The following is a 26,316-nucleotide window of genomic DNA, read 5'->3' as shown; positions in this document are numbered from 1 at the left end:
ATCAGAAAGTAAAATACCGCAAAATCGTTTTGGCTGTTGGGAGTGAGGGTGACAGCTCTGTAGGGAACATCAGTTAAGGTTGAAAAACAACCACAGAATGTGGTTTTGGAAGAAAAAGAAGACTTAGAAATCACCTCTGGTTTGTGCTCCCTGTATTCTCATGAATATAGTGGTCTGGGATGAGGGCAAATACATGGTTTCAGTTTTTCTTCACTAAGTGAAAAGATATTCGCTGAATCTTTTTGCCTTTGCTTCCCTTCCAGTGTCAACGAGACTTACCAAGAGAAGAAAAAAAAGAAGTGAACACAGACTCATTTCCTACTCCACGTGGATGATAGCTATAGCAGGGGAAAATCTCATAGTATATCAATTGGGGCAGAAAATGGAGGTAATTGGCAGTGGGGGCTGGGTTTTTCTTCTGTCCATTTTCTGGGGTATAGGTATATTACCTACTTGTTTTTTTTTAAGAAACATCTTTTTTATTTTGATTTGAAATTTGGTTATAATTCTGATAGGACTGGCGTCTCAATTGTCTTATACAATTTGGGTCCCCCATTAAAATCACTGTATTATATCAGTAAAGTTAAGTGAAACCTGAAGGTTCTCATCATTAGTTGTTAGGTCTAGAACATTCACGTGGTGGTAAATGAGGTAGGTTATTAGGAGGGCACTGGCCAAATGGCAGCTCCTGGGTTTTCTAATTGTTGGCTTAGCCTTTCCCACTCCATCTAATGAAAGATTAGGAAAGACAAAGAGACCTGCCTCAGGTGGCTTTGTGAGTTGTATCGGTGGCATACACTCAGAAAGCCAGCAAGATTAGTCTTTGGTATGACAACACTTCATTTAGATGAAAGCTGAAATCATTACGGCACAAGTGTCAGCTTGAACTGAGGAAGGAAGGCTTTAGGTGTTTTGACCTGACTTACAGTTATGGTAGCCATGGCCAGTGCCACCTGGCTCTGACAGAAGCCTAAACTTCCCAGTGATCACATCAGCAATTTCCAATTTTCAGTTCTATGGCAGAGGCTTCTTAGAAGCTTAAACCCTTGTCCCAATGACGTCAAGTTCGCCCATTGGCTTGGAAGGTTCAGACTTGTCTTCCATCAACACCATGATGTCAGCGGTAATGAGTGTAGGGAAGGTCGCCGAGAATGGCGGGAGCCCCCAGAGCATCAAGTCCCCCACGAAGCCTCCAGGACCAAATCGGATTGGCAGAAGGAACCAGGTAAGCTTTTTGTATGCCAGGTGTTGACGTCTGATGGCTTTAGTCTCTGAGAACGTTGGGAGAAGGATGTTCCCTTGAGCCCCAGCTTCCTAAGCTACAACCTTGGATTTGTTCAGAACTAAACAGACATACCCAGAGGCTGTAATCATTTTTCAGGCGTGAACTTCTCATAGCTTATGTCAGTTTCCTTTCATGGAGAAAATTTTCTGTGCTCTGGTATCACTATTGGTGAAAGCACCCTAATTCTTTGCCCTGTAATTTGACTTGAATGCAAGCTTTCTTCACGTGATGGCCAAGGCAAAGAACTTGACTTATTCCTCTGCTGTGATGTGGCTCATTTCCTTATTCACACGGCCGGTTGATTGGAAGCCACCTCCTTGATTTTTTTTAAGTGTCTTTGGGTTAGGTAGCAAATAAGTACTGATTGTGCTGGAGCTGCCATGCGGCTTTCCATCCTTGACAAAGCGCAGAATTTACCTCCAAAGAATTCCACTTAAGACACGATTTAGTCCTCTTGAGTTTTTAGTGGGCATCAGATCAAGAGAAGTGGGAAAGAGCAAATGGGTGGGCAGGGATTGGAAGGATTAATGATGTTATAAAAGTCCACGTCTCCTCCATTGGGAAATAAGGTGAATCTTTTAATTAATATACAAATGGGGCCCTTGAAAAGTTGTTGCTATCCTGTTAACGTGTTCAACAAAGCTGGAGGACTGAGGCAGAGGGTAAATAGTTCTCATTTCTTCTCTGAATCCATGTGATATGAACTGACTACTTCACGTTTACTTTTGGTTTAACTGGTTTAATGGGATTATACCAAACCCTTGGGGAGAAGGCAGTCTTGTCAATTTGACTGGATACCAGGGATGGACAGGAAAGGAAACCTGGTGGGCTTTTGTGAATTAATTTTCTTTTTTATTAATAATCCTAGAGTGACTGTCCTTATACAGAATTGTCTGAGCACGTCTATGATGGTTTTCTATAAATTCTTAGAAGGAGAACATTAGTTAAGGCTTTTGATACAACTTGCCCCCCAGGAAAAGTTGTACCAGCCTAAAACCCCTCCAGCAACGTACAAGAAGTTCTGTTTTCTCCATACCTTTCTTGAGGCTGAAGACTTGGCAGAGTTAAATGACGTTTTAAGGTTGGAGCATTGATATCTTTTTCTCTTTTTTCCCTTTCCTCCACGTGCCTCTCTTCCTATGGGTACCTGAGAAAATACTCAGCCTGTATGACTGTGGCCTGAGTCAAGAAGGAGCACTAGCTCTGGGAAGAAAAGGTTTATTTCCACTCTCACATGACTGTCTATCCATCCATCTATCTGTCCATCTCTTCATCCGTCCACCCATTTCATAATATATACCCAGCTCCTACTTCCAGCCAGGTGTCAAGCATTTTGGGATGATGAGATATATAAGGTCATTGTCTCCTCATCCTTCTCTGTTCTACCAGGTAAAGTGGCGTGGGCAGGGACAACCTCTTCCTTAAGTACCCCAGCATTGCCCCAGCACAGGCAGAGTTGGCCCAAGTCAAGGCTCCAGTCCCTTCCCAGTGGTTCAGAGACAGTATGTAGAGACATAGGAGGGATCCACAACACCCCCATCTCTGCATGTAAGTGGAAGTGGCTCTCCAGGTGTGGGGAAACAAATGGTGCAGGTGTGCCTGGGCCATTTTTCATCCACCTTCTATGTCCTCTAGCGTTCCTCACGGCACTGGCTTAGTTTTTGAAAGGGAGGTCTGGGCCAGAGGTACCAGAGGAATGACAGTGCATTGGGAAAAAAAAAAAACCAAAATACGCTGGGGGAGAGAGTGCGTCATCTTACCTGTGAGTGGATGGGGAGGGCCAAGAGGGACTGCTAGGGAGAAGTCCCGTCAGCGCTAGCCCTGACTTCCAGGATAGATTAGCCGCAGCCGGACGCTGACAAGGGTGCTAGATTGTTTCATTATGGAAGGGTTAGTTATCACGTTAGCTGCTAATTTTATCTGTCAGCTCAGGAAGTGTGCTCATTCCACCAGCGTGGCCGCAATAACTGGATTCGCAATTCTCCAGTGGGGCCTCTCCCAGCCTCATGGTGCCCTCTCTTCTATTTGGTTTGTTTTTAAAAATTAAATCTAAATCCACAGACTTCCTCGGAACATCCAGACTGTCATGGATTTTGTGGACTCGTATTGTGGTCTGCAGCATGCCACTGCCAGCCTCAGAGAGGATTTGGGGTCCAGTTCATGATCAACCCCAGAGTCAGTACCCTTAGCCTCAGAGCTTCCCAGTATGTCTGGTTTCTACCTCAAGGTGAATGCAAGATGATTTTTTTTTTTTAAATTGCCTCCTGAAGAGGCTGGCCACTTGGAGGCCTGGCTTTTTAACATTTATTTACATCCTACCGATGACTCTTTGTTTAAAAAAATTTTTTTTTGATATATATTATCGGTAATCTAATAATTTAACAAAAATACCCCAGAGACTGAGTTTTGGCCTGGCTGTGATATCTCTCTCATTATTAGAGCTAGTGCTCTTATTTTGTTGTTTATACTTTTGTTTTTGGTTTTTCTGTTTGGTGGTTCTTGGCCTGCTCCATTCTGACTGTAGTAGAATGGGCTGAGAAGGTCTGAGACCCTCCTCCCCCCACAAACACACACACAGTATACCTCTGGGAGGAGTGGAAGTGTATGGATGACTGGGTGAATTTTTTAAACTGTCTCTAGTTAATCAACTTCCTTAGAATTCGTATCTGTAAGTTTTTTAAATTTGAGAGTGAAAAAAAAGTGTAGTTCTCAGACCCAATGCCACAGACTAGAAAAAGGTTTGTATTGCTTAAAATGAGGCTGGTTAGTCTTTAAGGAGCAGTGAGAGACAACCAGTGTAGCAGCTACGTACCAGACATCATCGTGCATTCACTCCACCCGTCTGGTTTATGGTGCCATTTGTTTTTATAGTCTTCAGGGTGACTTTTATTTTCATCATCTCTCATGAGCCAACCACAAGGGCGTTTCCTTTATGTGCCTTGGGGTTAATCCTTTTTTTGGTCAGACTTATATAGCATAGTGGTTTAGGGCATGGGCTTTCGAGCAGCTGGCCTGCCTTTTAATCCTGGGTCTGCTACTTAATAGTTCTCTGATTTGGGACAGGTTACTTGCCTCTCTGTACCCCAGTTTCCTTATCCAGAAAATGAGTTCCACAATACTGAAGGTCTCTTAGGTTGTGAAAAAATTTATATTTCTTATATACAGCGTTTAGCCCATAGTAAGTGCTCGATAATTGGTATTTTTTGCAAGGAACAGAAACTCATTCAAATGAGTGCAAGTAAAAAGACGTCTATTGAAAAGACACCAAAGGGTCCAGCGCTAGAGACGATGCTCCCCTCTTTCTCGGGCTACCTGGTCTCCTACTTCCAGTAGCAGTGATGTCCTCCCCAGCTGCATTCTCGTGGCTTGGGCTCACCACATTCTGGGTCCAGCCCCAACACTACATGAACTTCCAATTCAAGTGCTTGTGATCACCTAACTTAGTAGCTTACTCACCTTCAAACCTGGGCACATAGCGGCATCTCCTGGGGAGCTTGGGACACAAACCGATTTCTGGGGTTTGGCTCCCCTCACCCCCAATGATTCTGATTCAGCATGTCGTGAGTCTGGTCTAGAAATCTGTAGTTCAGAAAGCTTCTCAGGTGATTCTACTGATCTTTGCAAACCCACTGATCTTAGTCTCTGCACACCTCAATTCCAAATTCCTGGAAGAGGTGTCCAAGCCTTGATTCTGTTAATTTTGGGGGTGAAGACAGAGACCTGTGGTGCTTGGGGACTGTGAGGGTGAGAAGGCGATGGTGGGCACATCCATGGCAACTCTCCATGAATTATTTGGAAAGAGGAGCTGTAGCATATGGTTAGTGAAGGAGCTCATCCTTTTCCTTAAAAAGGTAAAGTATATTGCTTGAAGAAAGCCTGTCCTATGTGTTTTGAGGGAACATGAAATGAGCCACCTCACCAAGTAGTGAGCTGGTTCTTCTGTCACCCTCTGTGGGTCTTCAGTTTGGGTTGTCATTCCCTGTCACAGTTTCAACGGGGGCAGTGTTTTTATTTATTATTTATGAGCGGTGTCAAGCAGGTGCTAACAGCAAGTAAAAGGATCATGTTGATGCCCACTGGTGCACAGCTGGGCACTGAGGCCTCCCACAATTCGGAGGGTGGGTTTTTGTCCTGAGGACTTCATTACCTCTTATGTGTTCCTGCGGGTCTCAAGACCAGGTAGAAAATAGTGACTGGAGCCTGAGAGACAGATTCCTTTTCTAGCTCTGCTGCTGTGACTTGATGCTTAATTTATCGCCATCACCCATGATTAATTAAATGGTGTCTGTCTAATAGAACGCTAATACTTATTGAGCGCTTACCTGTACCAGGCACTGTTCTAGTGCTTTACCTGTGTTAATTGATTTAATCCTCATTGCCACATGATGTGGTAGATGCTATTATTTTTCCCATTTTACAAACCAGGAAACTGGGGGCAGACAGGACGGTGACTTGTCCAGGCTCATAACCAGACAGGCTCCAGAGCCCATGCTCTCCACTGTTTTATTGCTATAGCTCTTGAGACACAGGTGCTTATAACAGAAACAAGAGACACGAGTTTACTATGAGTTGAAATTGATCCTCCCTTTTATTATATCTTTTCAGGAAACGAAAGAGGAGAAGTCTTCCTATAACTGTCCCCTGTGTGAAAAAATTTGCACTACACAGCATCAGTTAACTATGCACATTCGTCAGGTTTGCTGCTGCTTTTATATTTTTGTTTAAATGGTTCTTTGTTAAGAGAGGGCAAGGTGATTTGATCTTAATGGATGAATTGTGACTGTGTTTAATTTAGATTTAATATTTTAATAATTTTGAGGGGTGGTTATGAAATAATTTTTGTGTCTGTGTTATTGTGACAAAGTCCCATGTCAACAGAGAATGCCTTTTCAGAATTTAGCAAACATCTATTTAACTGACCACATATAACCGAAGACTTTTCATCATACCTGACTTGTCAGTATGAACCAGATCTCCTTACAGTACAGTGAGATTGTAGATATAGACCCCTGTTCTTTGTATTGCTATAAACTTTCATCATGAATCAGGGAATTTACTTGATTTGGGATCTCTTTTGGCTTTCCTCCTGTGTTATGAGATTTAATCTTCTCTCTCGCCTGCTATGGCCGATTCATGACAAAGTATTGATAAATCTAGAACAATGAAGGATTGACAATATTAAAATCATAACATGGTACTGAGTAATAATAACATCATTTAGTAACTTGAGTGTGGATAGAAATGTTCCTTCTTAACACATTTCAGAGGCCAGAACTCTCTAAACTGTGCAGGTTTCAGTTCTCTTTCTCTGACAGCAGAACTGAGTCATCAAACTTGAAGAATGGACGTTGACTTAATGTGAGGACCATATTTCACATGTTTGCTTCATAGTTGAGAGTCTTTATGCTTATATTAATATGTGTGGTCACTTGATCTGTATGTGTCTCCAAGAAAGACCTGCAAAGACTCCACCTCTCTCTGAGCCTTACAGAAGTATTTTTCAAAACTGGAACATGGGAATGGAAGAAGATCATACAAAATATTTATTTGCCTGTGTTCCTGATAGATTTTGACATTCGAGAAGATATAAAATGAAACAGAAAAAAATAGCTGAGAAGCTTTGTGGTTTTTTTTTTTTTTTATAAAGCTCTGAATTTGCATTTCAGAATAGCTGAGTTTTGACCCATCTTCTTAAGTGACTACTGTGATAATTGCTTTCTGCAGCATAACACGGACACTGGAGGGGCAGATCATTCGTGCAGCATCTGCGGGAAGTCGCTGAGCTCGGCCAGCTCCCTGGACCGCCACATGCTGGTGCACTCTGGCGAGAGGCCTTACAAGTGCACTGTGTGTGGCCAGTCTTTTACCACCAATGGGAACATGCACAGGTGGGTGAGGGCAGCCTTTGCGTGGTGGCAGGCATCTGGAGGTTGAGAAAGTAAAGTGGCCTCTGAACCATCAGAGGACTTGCCTAAAGGCATAAAGAGTTCTCAAGTCCTGTTCACTCTATGGAAAAGCCAGAGATGGTTTTGTTTGCCTGTGCATGCTATCCTCCAGTGTATTAGAGATGTCTGATCGTGGGAAGCAGAAGTACCTGGGCTAAGTCTTTGGCCCTTTGGGGATCTTCAGGATGAAACACAGAGTCCTTCCTCCTCTGCCAATTGGACTTCCTTTGGGTGCCAGAGGTGGACAGCTTACCAGATACAGAGGAACCCTCAAGGAATGGCATAGTAAGCCTTACCTTTTAAAACTATTTGCATATGCCTACCAGATTCCCTGCAGGTCTTTTCCTTTCAGAAAAATTTCTGGGGTCTTTGAATAGATAGTTAAGTGGCCTGGTCCTGGAGCTTCAGGATAAGATAGGATAAAATGAAGAAAAAGAAAATCTGATAAATGTCAGGAATTTACTTCCTGAGACTCACTCAGAAGTAGGAGAGAGCTCAATGGTGGGCATATTAAAATTTCATGGGACGAACCCGTGGAAAATATACTTTATAAAATGATCACATATGTTTTAAGGGGTTAGAACAGAAGGACTTTTTAAATGTTTATTTTTTTTTTTACACAAACATTTTAGGAACATTGGAACTCTAGGAAAACCTTTTAAAGGGACTAAAATTTCACCTCAGAAAATCAGGCTATTTTTATTTTTCCATATTTTCTTTCAGGCATTACTAATGCTGCTTTCTTTTTAAAAGTTGACAAACACGGGCCTGGCCCCGTGGCATAGTGGTTAAGTTCGGCGCACTCCGCTTCGGCGGCCCAGGTTCACAGGCCCAAATCCCAGGTGTGGACCTACGCCACTCGTCAGCCATGCTGTGTCGGCAGCCCACATACAAAAATAGAGGAAGCTTGGCACAGATGTTAGCTCAGGGCGAATCTTCCTCAAAAAAAAAAAAAATATATATATTGACAAACTTTTTTTTTTACACATTTATTTCAAAAGAAAACTTTATGTAGGGGCCGGCCCGGTGGCGCAAGCGGTTAAGTGCGCGCGCTCCGCTGCGGCGGCCCGGGGTTCGCTGGTTCGGATCCCGGGCGCGCACCGACGCACTGCTTGGTAAGCCATGCTGTGGCGGCGTCCCATATAAAGTGGAGGAAGATAGGCACAGATGTTAGCCCAGGGCCGTCTTCCTCAGCAAAAAAAGAGGAGAATTGGCGGATGTTAGCTCAGGGCTGATCTCCTCACAAAAAAAAAAAAAAAAAAAAAAAAAAAAAAGAAAACTTTATGTAGTTATTGTGAAATTGATATTATATATAAATACTAAAATGAGATGGTCCATTTTGTTCCACCTAAAATCATTTTATGAACCACTGATGAGTGTACGTACTTGGGACACACTGGCATAGTGTAAACGTCTGGATTTTAGATTTAAAATGAGATTTTTGACAGTATCCAGTTCATTGGACTAGGCTGAGGATAAGAAGATCATGAGTTTACACATGTGTTCCTGGCACATGGTAAGCAGTTAGGAAATGTTATCTATTATTATTATTTGCATTTCTAAGTAATGGTGCAGTAATTTAAAGCCTATGGATTTCTCAGACTGAACTCCAAGAAGTAAGGTATAGTATGACTTTATGAAAGGTATCAATATTTTAAAGAATTTTTACAAAGTGTTTTACTTTTCTCTGTATAAATTTCAATCCTCTTTGCCCTCACCTCCTCCTAGGAGTGTTTTTGGCTACAAAGAAGGACGTGAATACTGTCACCATTTTTTAATGTGATGTTTTACATTTTAGCTTTTTTACCACCATATCAGTCTATTAGTATCATTTTGTCTTCTGTTTGCCCTTTTGTCTTGTTTTGTCTGCGCTCTCGTCCACCACCACCCCCCCCACGCCACCCTACCCCCCACAAACAAAAAAGTCCTTTGTCCTTTGCATATTTGCTCTCTCTAAATCTGGTCCTAGAGGTATTGCCTGTTCCCTTCTTGGGCAATTTCCTTGCTTTCTCCTACTGAGCCCCCTGGCAATGGGGCACATTAGTTTGAAGTACCCTCCTCGTGGCTGCTTTGGCTCTGACCACCTACTGTTTATGATCCTCCGTGAGACATCTCTGGTCTTAGACCCAGTCACTCCTGATCATCTCTGGTCTTAAGCCTAGTCATTCCTGATTTGGAAAATTTCCATTTTGAGACAATATCTGTGATTGACTGACATATGTTAAACACACCTATAAAAGGCATAGTTATTGCCTTCTACAGTGACGCCTCTGACGATGCATTTTATACGTAGTCATAGCTAAAGCTACGGTGTGCTGTACATCAGGCACTAGGCTAAGCACTTTCCATTTATTTTATTTTTTTACATATTTATGAGATATAATTCATATACCATACATTTCACCCATTTGAAGGGTATAATTCAGTGGGTTTTAGTATCTTCACAGAGTTATACAACCATCACTACAATTCATTTTAGGATGTTTTTATCACCGTACTTTTTAGCATGTCTCTGGATTTTCCTCTTCCGGACATTGCATACAAATGGAATCATATAATATGTGGTCTTTTGTGACTGGCTTCTTTCACTTAGCAAAATGTTTTCAAGATTCATCTATGTTGTAGAGTGTATCAGTACTTCATTCTTTTTTATTGTCAAATAATAGTCCATTGTATGGATATACCACATTTCATTTATCTCTTCATCAGTTGGTAGACATTTGAGTTGTTTTTGCTTTTTGGCTATTATGAATAATGCTGCTGTGTACATTCTTGTACAGCTTTTTGTGTGGACATATGTTTTCATTTCTCTTGGGTATATGCTTAGGAGTGGAATTGTTGGGTGATGTGGTAACTCCATGTTTAACATTTGAGGAACTGCCAAACTGTTTTCCAAAGCAGCTGTGCCATTTTACATTCCCACCAGCAGTGTATAAGAGTTCCAGTTGGGCCGGCCCCGTGGCTTAGCGGTTAAGTGCGCGCGCTCTGCTGCTGGCGGCCCAGGTTCGGATCCCCGGCACACACCGATGCACTGCTTCTCTGGCCATACTGAGGCTGCATGCCACATACAGCAACTAGAAGGATGTGCAGCTGTGACGTACAACTATCTACTGGGGCTTTGGGGGAAAAAAAAAAAGGGTTCCAGTTTTTCCATATCCTTGTCAACACTTGTCACTGTCTTTTTCACCACAGCCATTCTAGCAAGTATGACATGGAATTTCATGAGTTTCATAATTTTGCTTCTTACATTTAAGTGTGTGATCCATTTTGAGTTAATGTTTGTGGGTAGTGTAAGGTAGGGGTCCAAATTCAATCTTTTGCTCTGTTTATTGAAAAGACTTTTCTTTCCCCATTGAATTGTCTTCCCACTCTTGTCAAAATTCAGTTGACCATAAATGTAAGGATTTATTTCTGTATTCTTAGTTCTATTCCATTGATGTATATGTTTATCCTAAGACCTAACATGATATTGATTACTGTAGCTTTTTCATAAGTTTTGAAATCAGGAATTGTGAATCCTCCAACTTAGATCTTTTTCAAGATTGTTTTGCCTATTCTTGGTTGCTTGCATTTCCATATGAATTTTAGGATCAGCTGGGATAATTATAGGAATTGTAAGATGTACATCAGTTTGGGGGTATTGTCATCTTAACAGTATTAAATCTGTGAACATGAGATAGTTTCCATTTAAGTCTTGATGGATTTCTTTCAACTATGTTTTATAGTTTTCAGAGTACAAGTTTTATATTTATTTTGTTAAATATTCCTAAGTGTTTTATTCTTTTTGGTGGTATTGTAAATGGAATTGTTTTCTAATTTCATTTTTTGTGTGTGTGTGTGTGAGGAAGATCAGCCCTGAGCTAACATCCATGCTAATCCTCCTCTTTTTGCTGAGGAAGACCAGCTCTGAGCTAACATCTATTGCCAATCCTCCTCCTTTTTTTTCCCCCCAAAGCCCCAGTAGATAGTTGTATGTCATAGTTGCACATCCTTCTAGTTGCCGTATGTGGGACGCGGCCTCACCATGGCCGGAGAAGCAGTGCGTCGGTGCGCACCTGGGATCCGAACTCAGGCCGCCAGTAGCGGAGCACACGCACTTAACTGCTAAGCCATGGGGCTGGCCCTCTAATTTCATTTTTGATTGTTCATTGCTAGTGTATAAAAATACCATTCAAATGTTATATTGATCTTGTTTCTGCAAACTTGCTAACTTTGTTTATTCATTCTAATAGTTATTTTAGTAGATTCCTTAGGATATTCTACATGGGGGAACATGTCATCTGCAAATAGAGGTAATTTTACGTCTTCCTTTGAAACCAATCTGGATGCCTTTTATTTCTTTTTCTTGCCTGCTAGCCCTGGCTAGACCCTCCAGAACAGTGTTAAATAGAAGTGAAGAGAATGGATATCCTTGTCTTATTTCTCCTCTTAGGAAGAAAGCATTCTGTCTTTTCCCATTAAATATGATGTTAGTTGTGGGTTTTTCATAAATGCCCTTTATCAGTTTGAGGAAGTTCCCTTCCATTCCTACTTTGCTGAGTGTTGTTATCATGAAAGGGTGTTAGATTTTGTCAAAGGCTTTTTCTGCATCTATTGAGATGATCAGATTGCTTGTATCCTTGGTTCTATTCTAGTTTGGATGTTAAAATAACCTTATTCCTAGGATAAATCCCACTTGATCACAGTGTATAGTCATTTTCATATATTGATGGATTTGGTTTGCTAGTACTTTGTTAAAGAGTTTTGCCTATGTTCATAAGAAATGTTGGTCTGTAGTTTTCTTTTCTTGTGATGTCCTTGTCTGATTTAATATCGGGGTAATACTAGCCTTATAGAAGGAGTTGGGAAGTGTTCCCTCCTCCTCTGTTTTTTGGAAGAGTTTATGAAGAGTTAGTATTAATTATTCTTTAAATATTTGGTAGAATTCACCAATGAAGCCATCTGGGCTTTTCTTTTTGAGAAGTTTCTTAACTACTAACTCAGTCTCTTTACTTGTAATAAGTCTGTTCAGATTTTCTATATCTTTTTGAGTCATTTTCAGTAGTTTGTGTCTTTTCTAGGAATTTGGCCATTTATCTAAGTTACCTAATTGGTTGGCATACACTTGTTCATTGTATCCCCTTATAATTCTTTTTATGCTGTAAAGTCAGTCGTGATGTCCCCTCTTTCATTCCTGATTTTAGTAATTTGAGTCTTCTCTCTTTTTCTTAGTCAATCTCACTAAATGTTTGTCAATTTTATTGGTCTTTTCAAAGAACCAACTTCTGGTTTTGTTGATTTTCCTCTATTGCTTTTCTGTTTTCTATTTCATTAATTTTCTACTCTAAACATTATTTCCCTTCTTCTGCTTGCTTTAGGTTTAGTTTGCTCTTCTTTTTCCAGTGTTTTAAGGTAGGAGATTAGGTTACTGATTTGAGAACGTCTTTTTTTAACACAGACATTAACAGCTATAAATTTCCCTTTAATCATTGCTTTAGTCACATCCCATAAGTTTTGTATGTTGTGTTTCTTTTTTCGTTCATCTCAAAGTATGCTCTAATTTTTCTTGTGATTTCTTCTTTGACCCCTTGGTTATTTAGCAGTGTGTTGTTCAATTTCCACATATTTGTGACTTCCCAAATTTCTTTCTGTTATTAATTTCTAATTTCATTCCATTGTAGTTGGAGAACATACTTTATATGTTTTCAGTCCTTTTAAATTTATTGAAGCTTGTTTTATGGCCTAGCATATGGTCTGTCCTGGAGAATGTTCCATGTCTATTTGAGAAGAGTGTGTTTTCTACTGTTGTTGGGTGGGGTGTTCTCTAGATGTGCTGTTAGGTCTCGCTTATTTATACGTTGTTCAGGTCTTTTATTTCCTCACTGATCTCCATTTATTTTTATGTGCTCTACCTGTAAGGTTTGTGGAATTATTATCCCATTGTGCAGATGAGGAAACTTGCTTAGGACTGAAGTCACAGACAGTGCTGAGATCTGAACATAGGCTGTCCAGCTTCAGAGGCCGTGCTTGTAACTACTATGTGAGAAGTAATTGACACAGCTTTTGTGTCATCTTGCGTATTAGGAAAAAAGCACTCTTTCACCCTTCCCCCCCGCTCAGAACAATTTCATGTTGTCCTAAAGCATTGTTTTCAGCATTAAACTATTTCAGCCATCCTATGAGCATAGTACACTGTATTTGATGAGCATGGAATGACTTTTTTCTGAATTTTATTATGGTGTGTTGTTTGAGTATACACAGATAGACTTACAAGTGATCTTGAATTTTTTATAGCACAGCCCTTGATATTACCCTAAGATACATTGCTCATTTATGAACAGTGTATATTGGCATTGTTTGTAAATTTTTGTTTATAAATATTTTTTAAAAGCAGGCCTTAGGGTTGTTTGTGTTAATTTTAGGTTTTGTACTGATTCTTTTTTTTTTTTTTTTTTTTGTGAGGAAGATCAGCCCTGAGCTAACATCCATGCCAGTCCTCCTCTTTTTGCTGAGGAAGACTGGCCCTGGGCTAACATCTGTGCCCATCTTCCTCCACTTTATATGGGACACCGCCACAGCATAGCTTGACAAACAGTGCCTTGGTGTGCGCCTGGGATCCGAACCCGGGCCGCCAGCAGCGGAGCGCGCACGCTTAACCGCAACGCCATGGGGCCGGTCCCTGTACTGATTCTAATTATTGTAACTCGTCTTGATTTGAAGAAGACTAATTGTTGGGGGACAAAGTCTAGTCCTTATTCTGTAGATCTTTGCAGAAATCTCTCGATTTTTCCATACTTTAACAAATTGGCATAGTAATAACTCATTTAGAACTTGTGCTCAAATGCAGTAATGTTTGTGAAAGCGTTCTGAAGTTTACAGTGTACTGTGGAGATATCCCAGCAGGGGGATATTTCTGAGTTTATAGTTTTATAGCTGAAGGCACCCTTGTGATCATCTGTGAGAGGTGGGCCACTCCTCAGCAGATTATTGACCTGTGTGTGTCTCATTTATTTCATCTGTAAAAGGCAGTGATATCTGTACCTTCATCGTGGGTCTTTGTGAATTAATACATGCAAAGCACTTGGGATAATATTTGCTAAATAAATAGTACTTATAGATAAGTGGTGACTGATATAATTTGTTGTTGTATGTGACAGTGAGGGAGAATGTACTGACTAAACATTCATAAAATGCCAGAAAATAAATTGAGAGGTTGTTTTTTTCTGTGTTTTTTTCCTTTTTGTTATACTAAATCTGTAATTTAAGTAACAAAAATTTAGGGGACCGGTCCTGTGGCATAGTGGTTAAGTTCAGCGCGCTCCACTTCAGCTGCCCAGGTTCATGGGTTCAGATCCCAGGCACAGACCTATACCACTCATCAGCCATGCTGTGGCAGCAATCCACATACAAAATAGAGGAAGACTGGCACAGATGTTAGCTCAGGGCAAATCTTCCTCACCAAAAAATAAATAAAAATAAATTTATTAGAATATTTGAGTTTATCACACCACATTTATTTTGTCCTCTGCAGAAAATTGCAAATAATGGGTTAAAAGAACATTCGGTTTTGGGTAATCAGTCACAGTCATTACCACCTTCATTTGTTGGTGAAACTGTACTTTTGAAAAAAAATTATAAATATGTGAAAAAACTTACAAAAATGTGCCAGAGAGAGTGGAGTGAGATTTATTTGTCCCAGTCGATCTGTTCCAGAATCTGAGACTCGAATGGTGAGCTGTGATCTCTCCTAAGCGCATACCTGTGTTACATAAATCAGGGGCCAGGGCTGCCCTGGGACATGTGTGCAGGAGGTAAAAAGAATAGTGAAAACCCAAGTTCTGATTAGCTGCATCCTCATTTGGAAGGAAGTCAGTCAGCTATAAGTTTGGTGCTCAAGATTGAAGTTTTTTTCCCATTTCCCTTCCACTGCTGCTGTTCCCAAGGTCTGTGGCACTGACTAGGATCCAGTAGAGCCAGGAGCTCACTGCTGGGGGCTCTGGAGCCCATTCTGAGCTAAATGAGTAGAGACCTTTGGCCTGTGCTTCTCCATGCACCCTGGGTGCCCACCCCCACGTGTCCCTCTTCTATCTTGTTTATAACCTGCTCTAGGCCCTGTTTGCTGTGCCAGTTTCGTGTGACGTGCCTCTATGCTCTGATTTTCAGTCTCTCCCCTGATGGACACCGATAGAGTAGGACCCCTGCTGAGACATGGTTCCCTATGGTGTGGATTTCTTGATCCATTTCTCCGATTGCACAGGGCTGGTTTGGAACACAATGTCATTTAGAAACACATAGTTCACCTTCCCTTAGCCTTCTGCTCACCCTCCTGTCCTGAAGGTCGTCTACACAGGCATGTGTGATTCGTATCTCTGTGTGTGTGCACATTCTTCCTGATAAGCCTTGCCTTCCTGGTGTTTACTGTTGAGCAGCATGCTGTAGGAGGCAGATCTGGGCCCCACCCCAGATTTTTGTTGCTGCAACACTTAGAGGGCCTCATTATACATCTTACAACATGGACCTCAAGAATTACGTCCTTTTCAATTTCAGGTTACTGTTAACTGATATTGAGGTATTCTTTGTAGCCACCCACTTTATAAAGCAGCTCACTCTGTTTCCTTTGGCTACTAATCATTTTATGAATGTGTTTGTTATCTTTGTTTTTAAGGCTAGTCACACTTTTTGTAGTTTCCTTTATCTTAGTTTTATGAGAAGACCCTCAGCACATAATCAACTCAGTAGATGTTATATTAGTAAAAGAAAACAAACTTCACAGAATTAGGTAGCATATAAATTGTTATGTGTAATCATGTTGACAGGTGTGTTGTAGCTCTGATAAAGCCCATAACTTCTTATAATTTAATTCTAGTAAATAAATTTAAATGATATTTTGAAAGTAATTGTATATTTGGTAAATAGGGCAACTAGAGTGATACAGATTTCAGCTCATTTTGAAAAAGGTTGGGGGAGAGACCTTCTCAATTTATTACCATATCTGGTACAGTTTTTCAAGTTGCTACTTCCCTGTCTGCGGATTCTCATGTTTTTGAGGTTTGAAAATCCTTTATCCCAAACCTTTCTAACCACAGCTTAGTTAGTTCCTGGGCAGAATAATAGGCCGCCATTGAGTGCAAAACATCTATCATGGAAATATCGCCGTGGCTCCAGGTTGTAACTTCCCAGAACTCTTTTATCAGTTGCTCCCACGTTGAAAATTTGGAGTGAGCAGTGCTTGTCTTCCAAAACAAGCTTGGGAAACTGAGCCAGAGCACACCCTCTGGGAGAGCTCAATGTAGGAAAAAGGGCATTGAGCTTTGCAGTTTGCAAAATTTTGCAGAAAGTGCTGGACTGCAGAGCTATGAAGAAGTGATGATACTTGAAAGAGAGGATAGAAATGGATCTCATTTGGAAGAAATCCTACTTCTGAAGTGGGTATTTTTCTTTTGCAGACTGTGATTGCCTTGGGAAAATAGGAAATTAATTTTCACTTTGTTCCTCATTTTACAAACTATAGACTTTTTAAGCTATAAAGAGAGTTGTGGAGTACAGTCATGCATCGCTTAACAACAGGGATACGTTCTGAGAAATGTATTGTTAGGTGATTTCGTCGTTGTGCAAACATCATAGCGTGTGGTTACACAAACCTAGATGGTACAGCCTACTACACACCTAGGCTATATGTTACTAATCTTATGGGACCACCGTTGTATAAGTGGTCTGTTGACCGAAACATCTTTTTGCGGCGCGTGACTGTATGCATTGTGTTAAGGACACACTGAAGACCCTGGAAGGAGCAAGCTTTCCTGACTAACTTCTCCAGAGAGCAGGGATGTGTTCTCATTTCAGCTGTGTCTTTAGAAGAATGAAGATGAGGAAGGGAAATCCCGGGAACGCCATCTAGTTGTTTTGCCGCAGGCTCTCTTTCCTACTACAATGGGCATGACTTTTTCTGTTGCTAAGTACAGGAGACAGAGACCCTGAGGGTGTCACTTGATAATGGACAGTCTTCAGGAACAGGGGCTTATGTGTTCCTATTATGCTGGAAGAAAACATTCGCTGCACAGAAATGTGAGCTACTCCATGACAAATGAGACCACAGAGGCTCCGAATTTAGCACACTACTCTCAGATGCTTAGGCAGAGCCAGCTTTGGAACGCACAACTGAACTTGGGCGTCTGAACAGGTGGCCAGCATTAAAGGACAGAAGGAGCAGAGGTGGGACGGTGTCTTGGAAGAAGATAATTACTTCTTTATCTTTGGAGTCCAGCAGGAGGAAGGGCCCTGTGAACTTCTGTCATGCTAATATCGAGTTTCCAAGGACACCTGTAACTAGTCTTGGTACTTGCCACTTCTCCCGGGTGGTGGTGAGCACTCAAAGGCTCAGCTAGTCCCATCTTGAAATGAGTCTTAATCACCAGGTGCCTGCTTCCCCAACATAGTCCTTGGTGGGTCAGTTCACATGGGAAGAACTTATTGGTAGGATAAAAATCTGTGGGTCACCTTACCCAGGACTATATGAACATTTTGTTTCCTTTGAAATTTTTCCCCAAAAAAAGAAGTAAAAAATGATTATAGAGTAATATTTCTGTTATCTACAAGTAAGTCTCTCTCCCTTAGGGGGAAAAACAAATCAGAAGAAAATGTTTTCCAGGGATGCTCAGAGATCTTAACACATTCAGCTCCACTTAGAAGATGGAAAATGTTCGTGCAGCTCTCTACAAAGATTGTTGAGGAGTTGGTGTAAATGCAATTGTAATGATGTATACACAGTCAGCACCGTGTGAACTGTGCAGGACATACGATCCTTACATATGGAGGAAGTTCAGGGAATATTTTTTGGGAGTTTGATGATGGTAGTACTTGGGTATCAAGGAAGGCAGTTGCCATATATTTAGTTCTCTGTGTACTGAAATAGTCAGAGATACTTCAGGTCTAGTTTAGAAAGCTTTAACAAGTGTTGAAACTTTTTTCTTTTTAACCAGAAAAAAAAAAATCATTTAAGTATAATACCTCCTTCCACTTAATATGCTTTTTGCTCTCTTGAGAGTCCACATCATTAAGAGTCCCAGAATTTTCCCCTTGAGAGTGAACATTTACAAATCTATTTATCACAGCAAAATGTCTGTTACCAGTTTCCCCCAATAGCATTATTAAGCTTTCACCAAACGAGTTTATTGTTTAATTATATTTAAATGTTCTTAGCTTTTCTTTACACCTCACTGGCTGGAACTGAAACCTGTATGCTTTTATTTTAACTTCAATAGCGGTTTACATAAAGGCAGCCTCTCTGTATGGCTTTTGAGAGCTCTTCCTTCCTCTCTGGCTAGGGCTGATAAAGGATGCTCTGCGGAATGGCTAAGAGAGCCTCTGTTTCATTGTCTGTAATGGGGGTGACATTTTGCTCACAGAGTTTCTTGTTCTGACAATTAAATGCTATAAAAATACCCAAGCCTCTGGCTCACATGAGATGTTCAACAAATTGTGGTTCTCATCCTTTCTTTTCTTCCTTCAGAAATTTAACCTACCAATCCCTTCTACATGCTGGTAAGCATGTGTATTTACAAAACCAAGATAACAGACTCTGTGATTTTCAACCACGAGGGTACCATAAGTTGCATTCTAAGAACCTGACATTCTGAGAGCACTGTTTTGTAGAGAAGCTGTGTGCTGTGTGCCATATGCCTAAGTTTCCTTTTCCGAATTGAATACTTCTTTTGGGGGGATTGCTTGTTCTGTGGTGTTTTTATATTGTTCGTGTAGATTTACATTTATACTATTAGATGGGAGTCTGTGGTCCTTTTTAGAATTCTTACTTTACATTTTAGAAATCTGCAAACAATAGAAAGCTATTCTCTGAGACAACAGGTTAGAGTGATTTGTCACAGAATTTTATTATTCAAGTAAGATAAAAAGCATAAGGAAATAGCAAAGCTGCAAGTTGACCCAATTCAGTGGACAGTCTCTTGTGTAGCCTGTTTTGTGTTTGCTAGACTGACATTCTCTAAAACGTTCTCCCTTCTCCTTAGTGTTTGTTTTTCTTCTTTTCTAATACCCCTTAACAATCAACATGGCTTATTTTATTTTTTTAAAAGGATATTTGAAAAATGTACTTGTGGCTGGTGCTCACATCTTATTTTGCGTTTTTCTCTGAAGGACGAGTTTGAGTTCAGTTATGCCAAAAAGAGCTCGTTCAGAAAACTATCGAAGTGTGAGGATGTGTTCAGCACCAGTCAAACCTTCTTTGTCCTGGCACTGTTTCTCAAATTTGCGATCTGCTTCATAATTAAATAGTTTATTATCATTTGGCTGACTGGGTGCTGATGTTTATAACTTAGGTTTTCTTCTGTTTGGGCAGAGGTCACGTTTGTCTGTTAGTTTGTTTTTGGAGATTAAGCAGAGGCAAAAGAAATGTTCTCTTGAATGCAGGCAGTATGGTGTTTTTGACATATCTTGTTGAAATATTTTGAAAGCTCAGTTGCACCAGGTAAAACTGGTAAGCAGCATCAAAATCTGGAGCACCCTTGCTTGCCTACACTTGAACAGCCTGACAATTGTGAGAGCAAGAAATTAGGTCACGGAAGGTAAGGTATGTGCTCGCTGGGGTTGAGATGAAGAGCAGAGGGGCTGGCCTCTGCCTGGAGTACGACCCGCCCCCTCCCCCTCTCTCCCCACTCCACACATCTGAGGTCCTGAGAACTTTGAACAGACCCTGTGTGTGTCCTGTTTAGTTTTAGAATATGAAAGTAGCAACGTGAAGAGGAAGAGGAGGAGGAGAGCCAGCCTGATGCCCGGCGTTAGATCACAAACGTAAACCTACAGCGTGCTGGCTGCAGTTCCACCGCTGCACGTCCTGCTTTATACCTTGCATTTTTCTGCCTTTGTTTAAATATTCAACCCGTCCAACCTGTTTGGGCTGAACAAGCTGGTGCTAGCAAACATCAAAACGTACCCACTCACTGTCAGTGTTTTTCAGATTTGTGAAGGAAGGTGATTAGCAACAAAATCCGCCCTCTTCCCCCACCACTAAAAAGTGAACCGGCAATGCAGAAATCTTAGCGTATGTATTTATCACACTGGCTCCTCACTCGCCTGCCCTTGGGCGTGTATGTATGTGCCAGTGGGCCTTCCTCCTCTGCCGCTTCCAGGGCTCTGGGTTGATAGCTTGTCGGCCTTCAGTGGGGAGAGATTTTGTATTTCCTTAAACCAGAGATTCAGTTGCATAATGGGTTCCTTGGTATGTGGTGTCAGCACTTAATTCTTATTCCTCATGCTTATATAACCCAGCTCACTCAAGAGGACCGTTCCAATTTAAAGGGTGGAAAACTGAGGTCTGCAGTGTTATGGGGTTCAGCTAAGAACGTAACCCTTCTTCTTAGGCTCCTTCTCTTCCTGGGTTCTTGTTGATGGAATAACGTGCTGCTCTCTCTTGCAGCACATCATTTGATTATTTGTGTCACCTCTGGCAAGCAGAGGCCCATGTGTACTGCATTCATCCCATTTGGGTTGAAAGTTGACTGTAAACTACTGCAGTCACAGACAAGGGGCTCTGTTGCCTAGTTGGTTTTCAGGTGACGTTTCTCTTTGGATTCATTTTCATTTTTTCTCTCCCAAATCAGAGGTGACCTGATCTCGGTACCCCCTTCCTTCTCGGCTATTTCTCACTGGCCCCTAAGTAATATATTATGGTGTCCCCATAGTGGTGGTGACTTTCCTTTCCATAGTGCTCCTGCCCGCACCCTCCGCCTGCACCTTCCATTTCTCTCTTTGGCGGGCAGCAGGCCATCTTGAACAGCCCAGCCTAAGCATTTCTTGTTCCTCTTTTAGAAGAAGCTGAGGAGCAGCACGCAGTGACTTGGCACTACCTTATTGTGGAGATAGTCATCTCTTCCTCCTCTGCAAGAAGAAAAAGGATGTGAATAACTAGGTTCTGCCATCTCTGAGAAAGCTAAAGCTAGCTGCCTCCGGGGCTGAAGTAAAAAAGGGTCTGGTGACTTGAGCGTTTCCATTCTGCCATGAAGCTTAGGTTTGGGGATTGGCTTGACTGTAGTTTTTTAGCTGTTTGCCGCATAAAGGCATTCTCTGAGGGGCGGGGGTAGGGGTGGGGGTGATTGCTTCCCTCAGTAATGGGAGAGGAGGTAATGGCTTTGGGCTGATGAGGCCACTTGGGGAATGTCAACTTCAGATGAGCTCCATCACCTAAGACCATAGATACGGAAGTCACTCCTGGGACAGAGCCAGCACTGAGTGTGGGATTGGGACCCCGTCTGTATGGAAAGGTTGAAGAAATGGAGGGAGTTTAGCCCAGGGAGGGGGAAGAGTCCATTACTACATGGCGGCTGCCCTGCAATGTCTAAGGGACTGGCAAGTGGGAAAGTGGTAACTTTCTCCTTATTGTTTGTCTAGATTAACATAGGGATGGTTCATGCAGGCCAATTTCAGCTCTGCATGAATAAGTTCTCTTTGGGTGAGAAAGAGGTCATCTCATCCAACCTCTGTGGTCTTTTGTTTGTTTTTTAAGAATCTGTGATTTTATATGGAAATATATACTACATATTTTTGTGGGTATTATAAAACAGGTATCCAGGGAGCCAAGTAATGTATGGAGAGTATTATAACAAATGAAAATTTATTTTAGCGAAACAAGGTCAGGCCTAGGAAAAAGAAGTACAAGAGGGTTTAGGCTATATTGATTCAAAGGCATGATGGTTAGGAACAGAGTCTAGAATAAGGATTTTTAAAGGCTGATACTTATTGACATGGGCCGACTGCCAAGCTCCCCTCCACTGTATTTGAAAGTCAGGAGAGGAAGAAGGAGCTTTACAATGAACAGTGAAGGGCCCTCTGTTTTCTAAGTAGACAGTCAATAACTAGAGAATGTTGGATCTTGAATCTGTTCTGAGGTCAGCAACTTCCAGTATCAGCATGGAAGTAGGGGACAAGAATGCAGTAGCCAAGAGATTGCCTTTCTTCTACCTGAAGGGTGGCTGGGAGACTGGGGACATTGAGGGAAAAATATTCTTCAAGCATCATAATCCCAGCTCTGTCCATCAGTGAGGAAGTGTTTGTACCAAGGTCTTACCCGAGACCAAGATGGATAAGGAACTGCCTTCTCCAACACTGTAGAGGAACCCAGAGACAGGAAACGATGGGACAGGAGAGCAGAAATCAGGGTCCAGCCAGAACTGTACCCCTAAGTCGGGGTTGGAAAGCAACTCAGGGCTGAGGAGCTGTGGAGGTAGAGTGTGTAAAGACAGTTGTTAATGAGTAATGTGAAACTGAACTCCTGGTACATCCTACTTTGAATTAAGATTTCTTAACTTCTCATATCGTTTCGATCCTTACACTGGCACCACCAGAGCACTAGGCTGCAGTCAACAAGATGAGAGACATTCTCTGCTCTTGGGTTGTGTTTCCCTAATATTGCAGAGGAAGAGGAGGTTGTGGAGAAAAACTGACGTGTGGGATGTGGTCTTTAAAGACATCTGCCTCATCTTTTGCCCCTGAGCAGAGGCAGAGGCAGTAGGAATAAACATCTGTATTAGGACTAAGGTGTAAACTTCTCTTTATCATAGTCTCCGCTGGTCACATTGCCCATGTCAGAGGACATGGAATCTCGCTGCCCTGTGGTGGGGTGGGTGCAGTATCCGAGCATTTCACCGTGAGCATCCTGAGATCCTGGGAGCAGCCTGCCAGAGGCATTCCCACAGCCAGCCTGCAGACAGTGGAAAACGCCTCTCTGAGGTTTGCACCTCACACTAGGCTGACTTCTAGATTTTTCTGAGGGTGCTGTCTCTTCGGTCAGTGAGGCTGCTTACACCATCGTCAAACCTTCTTCCACACCCCGGCACAGCTGGCGTGACCTGCCTTCTGGATAAGCATGACTGAACCTGAACAACACCTGAATTGCTAGAAGGTGCCTTTGAGCTCACAGGTGGAGCCACACTGGGAATCGCTTGGTTGATGCCTTGCCAGACTCTCTCCGGCCCCTCATCCACCTCTGTCTTCACTCCTCATCCCCTCATTAGCTGGCACAGAACTCCATTGACGTTACAAGCTTACAGTCATCAGTCAGAGCTCTCTACTCTTAAATTCCCCCACCCCTCACCCCAAACGTCTGTTATGGAAACTGACTTTTCTTTGGCCCAAAACGTAGGTTGTAGAGCTGTGATGCTTCTTAATCTCATTCATTCCCTCTTTGGTTATCACAAGGCTTTGTTGGAAAAACAAAGCTAGCACCTCTACAGATGGGGATGGGTCTATAATCAGGCTGTGAAAACCTGTTGGAACCTGTTGACCTCAGTTTGCAAGGACCCAAGCGGAGCTGAGTGCTATTTGTGTACAATTTGTGTCCTGTCTACTGAATGAGTGACCTTCCTTATAATGCCATTTGCTCGGAGGATCAAATAATTAGCTCCTAGACTAATAAAACCTATGAGGAAATTAAGATGGAAAAGTTAGGAAATACTGGAATTATCTAGATCTTGCCTGAGCTTTGACTTTCATAGGTAAATTAGATATGAGATAGCTTGAAGGATGTTTGGGACTTGCCATGAGGATACCTTCTGCTGGGTGATCCTGTAAACTTGTTGCGAGTTTTCCAAAGGATTTTACACCCAAAATAATTCTGAGAATGTTAAATTTCCCAACTTTTTTTGTTAATGTATTTATACCTGGTAAAATTCTCCAGAAACTACTGGTATATTGCAGGGTGAGCCTGGGAGAGGTTTAGTGCTTATGTCCATCAAATGTCAATGTCCCAGTCAGATAATTAACCAAATCTGTGAACAGTACAAAGGGTTGAATAATTTCACACTTGAGCAGGCGTGAATATCACCTGGAAGGCTTGTGGAAACCCAGGGTTCTGGGGCTGGGCCTGAGCATTTGGGTTTGTAACAGGCTCCTGGGTGATGCCAATGCTGCTGGTTGGAGGACCACAGTTGGAAAACCAGTGCTCTGGGAGATTGGCAGTATTATCCCCATTTTACAGATGTGGAAACTGAAGCTGAGGTAGCCTAAGTGACCTGTGGAGTCTTTCGTGGTTACTAGATGGTAGAACCAGAGAATATATCATCTAAAATGTCTCAGTGCTCTGAGACCACCCCAAGACTTCATTGCCATCACATGGTCTCTCTATCTACTGCACCATCCTCCCACCCTAATTTGCTTTTTCATTTACCTGAATTCCTCCTTGCTTCTCAGAGCAAGCCAGTGCTTGAATGGTTAATGAGTTTACCTCCATTTCCAAATCGACAGACTTAGGTACCTAAGAAAGGTCAGCAGAAAGTTTCTATGTTTGGAGCTGGAAACGAGGCGGTTTGGGGAGGAAGGGAGGGACGTGCTGTAGGAGTTGGTCTGTCTCCTGTGAGTTACTAGATTGGCTTTCAGCTCTTGTACGAGGTGTATTTGTTTCATCTCTGATAATGTTCAGTATTCTGACAGACAGCCCACGCTAGCTAAAATGGATCTCTTCACGTTTTAGAAAATAAATGATAACATTCACAGGAGGAAAGCTTTGAGTTGAAAATCAGCATCCACCCCAGAATTCAAAGTAGGCTCCTATCAGTTCTAAAAAGTACTCAGGTTTAGATTTTTTTCCTAATTTAAAAACCATCTGCAGTATTTTTGTTCATTTCTGTAAAAGCGCTGCCCCCACCCCGGGTGTTATAAATGGGAGAGAACTTCACTTGACTCTTAAAAGAGTTATGATAAAATTCCTTCCTTAGACCACAGTGTGGCAGGATTTCTGCTGTTGAAGTGGCATGCCTCCAAAGGAGAATTCTAGAATTTTATACAAAAAGCAGAAGCTTACTTTGACTTTACATTAACTGCTGTCTGCTATGAATGTAGGTGTAGTTTTGAATGCATGACCACAGATTAATTCCAATAAGAAAAAAAATTAGCGTGTGTCCTCAGTGTTCATCTTCAGGATGTTTTTCATTAAAGTCCCTTCAGTACAGCACTGTTTGCTATACAATGTTGTATCAAGTTTGCTCACATTAAATCCTAGTAAAGTAAATTATGAGGTGTCTTAGAAACTGAGGACATATGTTGTAGTGATACTGCAGGTATAACAGATTTTCTGCCTATACTTCATTCATCCCTCCATTCAGCCATTTGGCAGATATTTAATAGTCACCTACTATGTGCCACCAGGGACTAGTACAGAAAATAAGAGAAACAAGATTCTTGTCTTAATGGAACTTATTTTTGATTGAGACTGAGGAGACAGTCAAACAAGTCAAGACACAGTATTTTTCAGTTACTGGTATGTGCTATGAAGAAAGTAAAACTGGGTAGTAGGCTTGAGAGCATCTGCGTGAGTGGGGTGGGACGCTTGACATGAAACCTGAATGGCAGGAGCCAGCCCTAGAAGGTCTGGGATGGGGCAGCCGAGGCAGAAGGAGCAGCAAGTTCACCGGCCATGGAGCCAGACTAGTCGGGTGAGTTTGAGGAACCCAGAGGGAGCTAGCTTGTCTGAAAAGGCCTGGGGATTGGGGTAGGGGGCCAACAAATGAGGCTTGAGAAATGGGCAGAGGCCAGATTTAATTCTAACAACAGACCATCAGAGGCATTTAATCAGGGGAGTGGTATGATTTGATCCACGTTTTGGAAGCTCACCATGGCTGCTGTGTAGAGAATGAACAATAGAAGGAAAGACAAGAGAGAAAGCAGGGTGACCAGTTCAAAATATCAAGACCAGCCGGTTGAGAATCCTGCAGTTGTCAGTGTTTTTGCAGTGTGTCCCTCCATGAGTTACGCTCATATATCAATCCTTGTGCGTAGATCTTTGCACACTTGTCCAATTATTATTCTTTAAGAGAAATTTCTAGAAGTGGAATTACTGGGATAAAGGGCATACACATTTAAAATTCTGATCGCAGTTACTCAGCCATTTTGCGGAAAGGTTGTTCCCAGTTTTCACTCCCATCAACAACAAGTGAGAGACCCAGAACCACACCAACACTGCACGTTTCTCATCCTTGCCAACCTGGAAAGTGAAAAGACGTTAACTGCTCACGTGCAGAATGGAGGAGACAATCTTGACAGCAGTTTGAATGAAAAAATCACAGCGATCTTACTAGGAACTGAGGGTGTGACATTGCTGTTAAA

General features: G+C 41.9%; 1 protein-coding gene across 1 annotated transcript in view; it reads left to right on the top strand.

The window, feature by feature from the left end:
• The window catches only part of RREB1 (ras responsive element binding protein 1), a 133,223-nt gene that overhangs the window by 64,860 nt on the left and 42,047 nt on the right, over positions 1-26,316 (top strand). Inside the window, 4 exon segments of the mRNA XM_058555324.1 lie at positions 264-388; positions 1,013-1,225; positions 5,891-5,980; positions 7,010-7,173. Of these exon segments, the coding sequence (XP_058411307.1) occupies positions 1,055-1,225; positions 5,891-5,980; positions 7,010-7,173 (425 nt within the window). The 5' untranslated portion in view covers positions 264-388; positions 1,013-1,054.

Source organism: Diceros bicornis, chromosome 14, assembly GCF_020826845.1.
Source record: "Diceros bicornis minor isolate mBicDic1 chromosome 14, mDicBic1.mat.cur, whole genome shotgun sequence".
NCBI classification, from domain to species: domain Eukaryota; kingdom Metazoa; phylum Chordata; class Mammalia; order Perissodactyla; family Rhinocerotidae; genus Diceros; species Diceros bicornis.
Note: the sequence above shows the minus strand (reverse complement) of the source record. Positions and strands in the feature narration are given on the sequence as shown.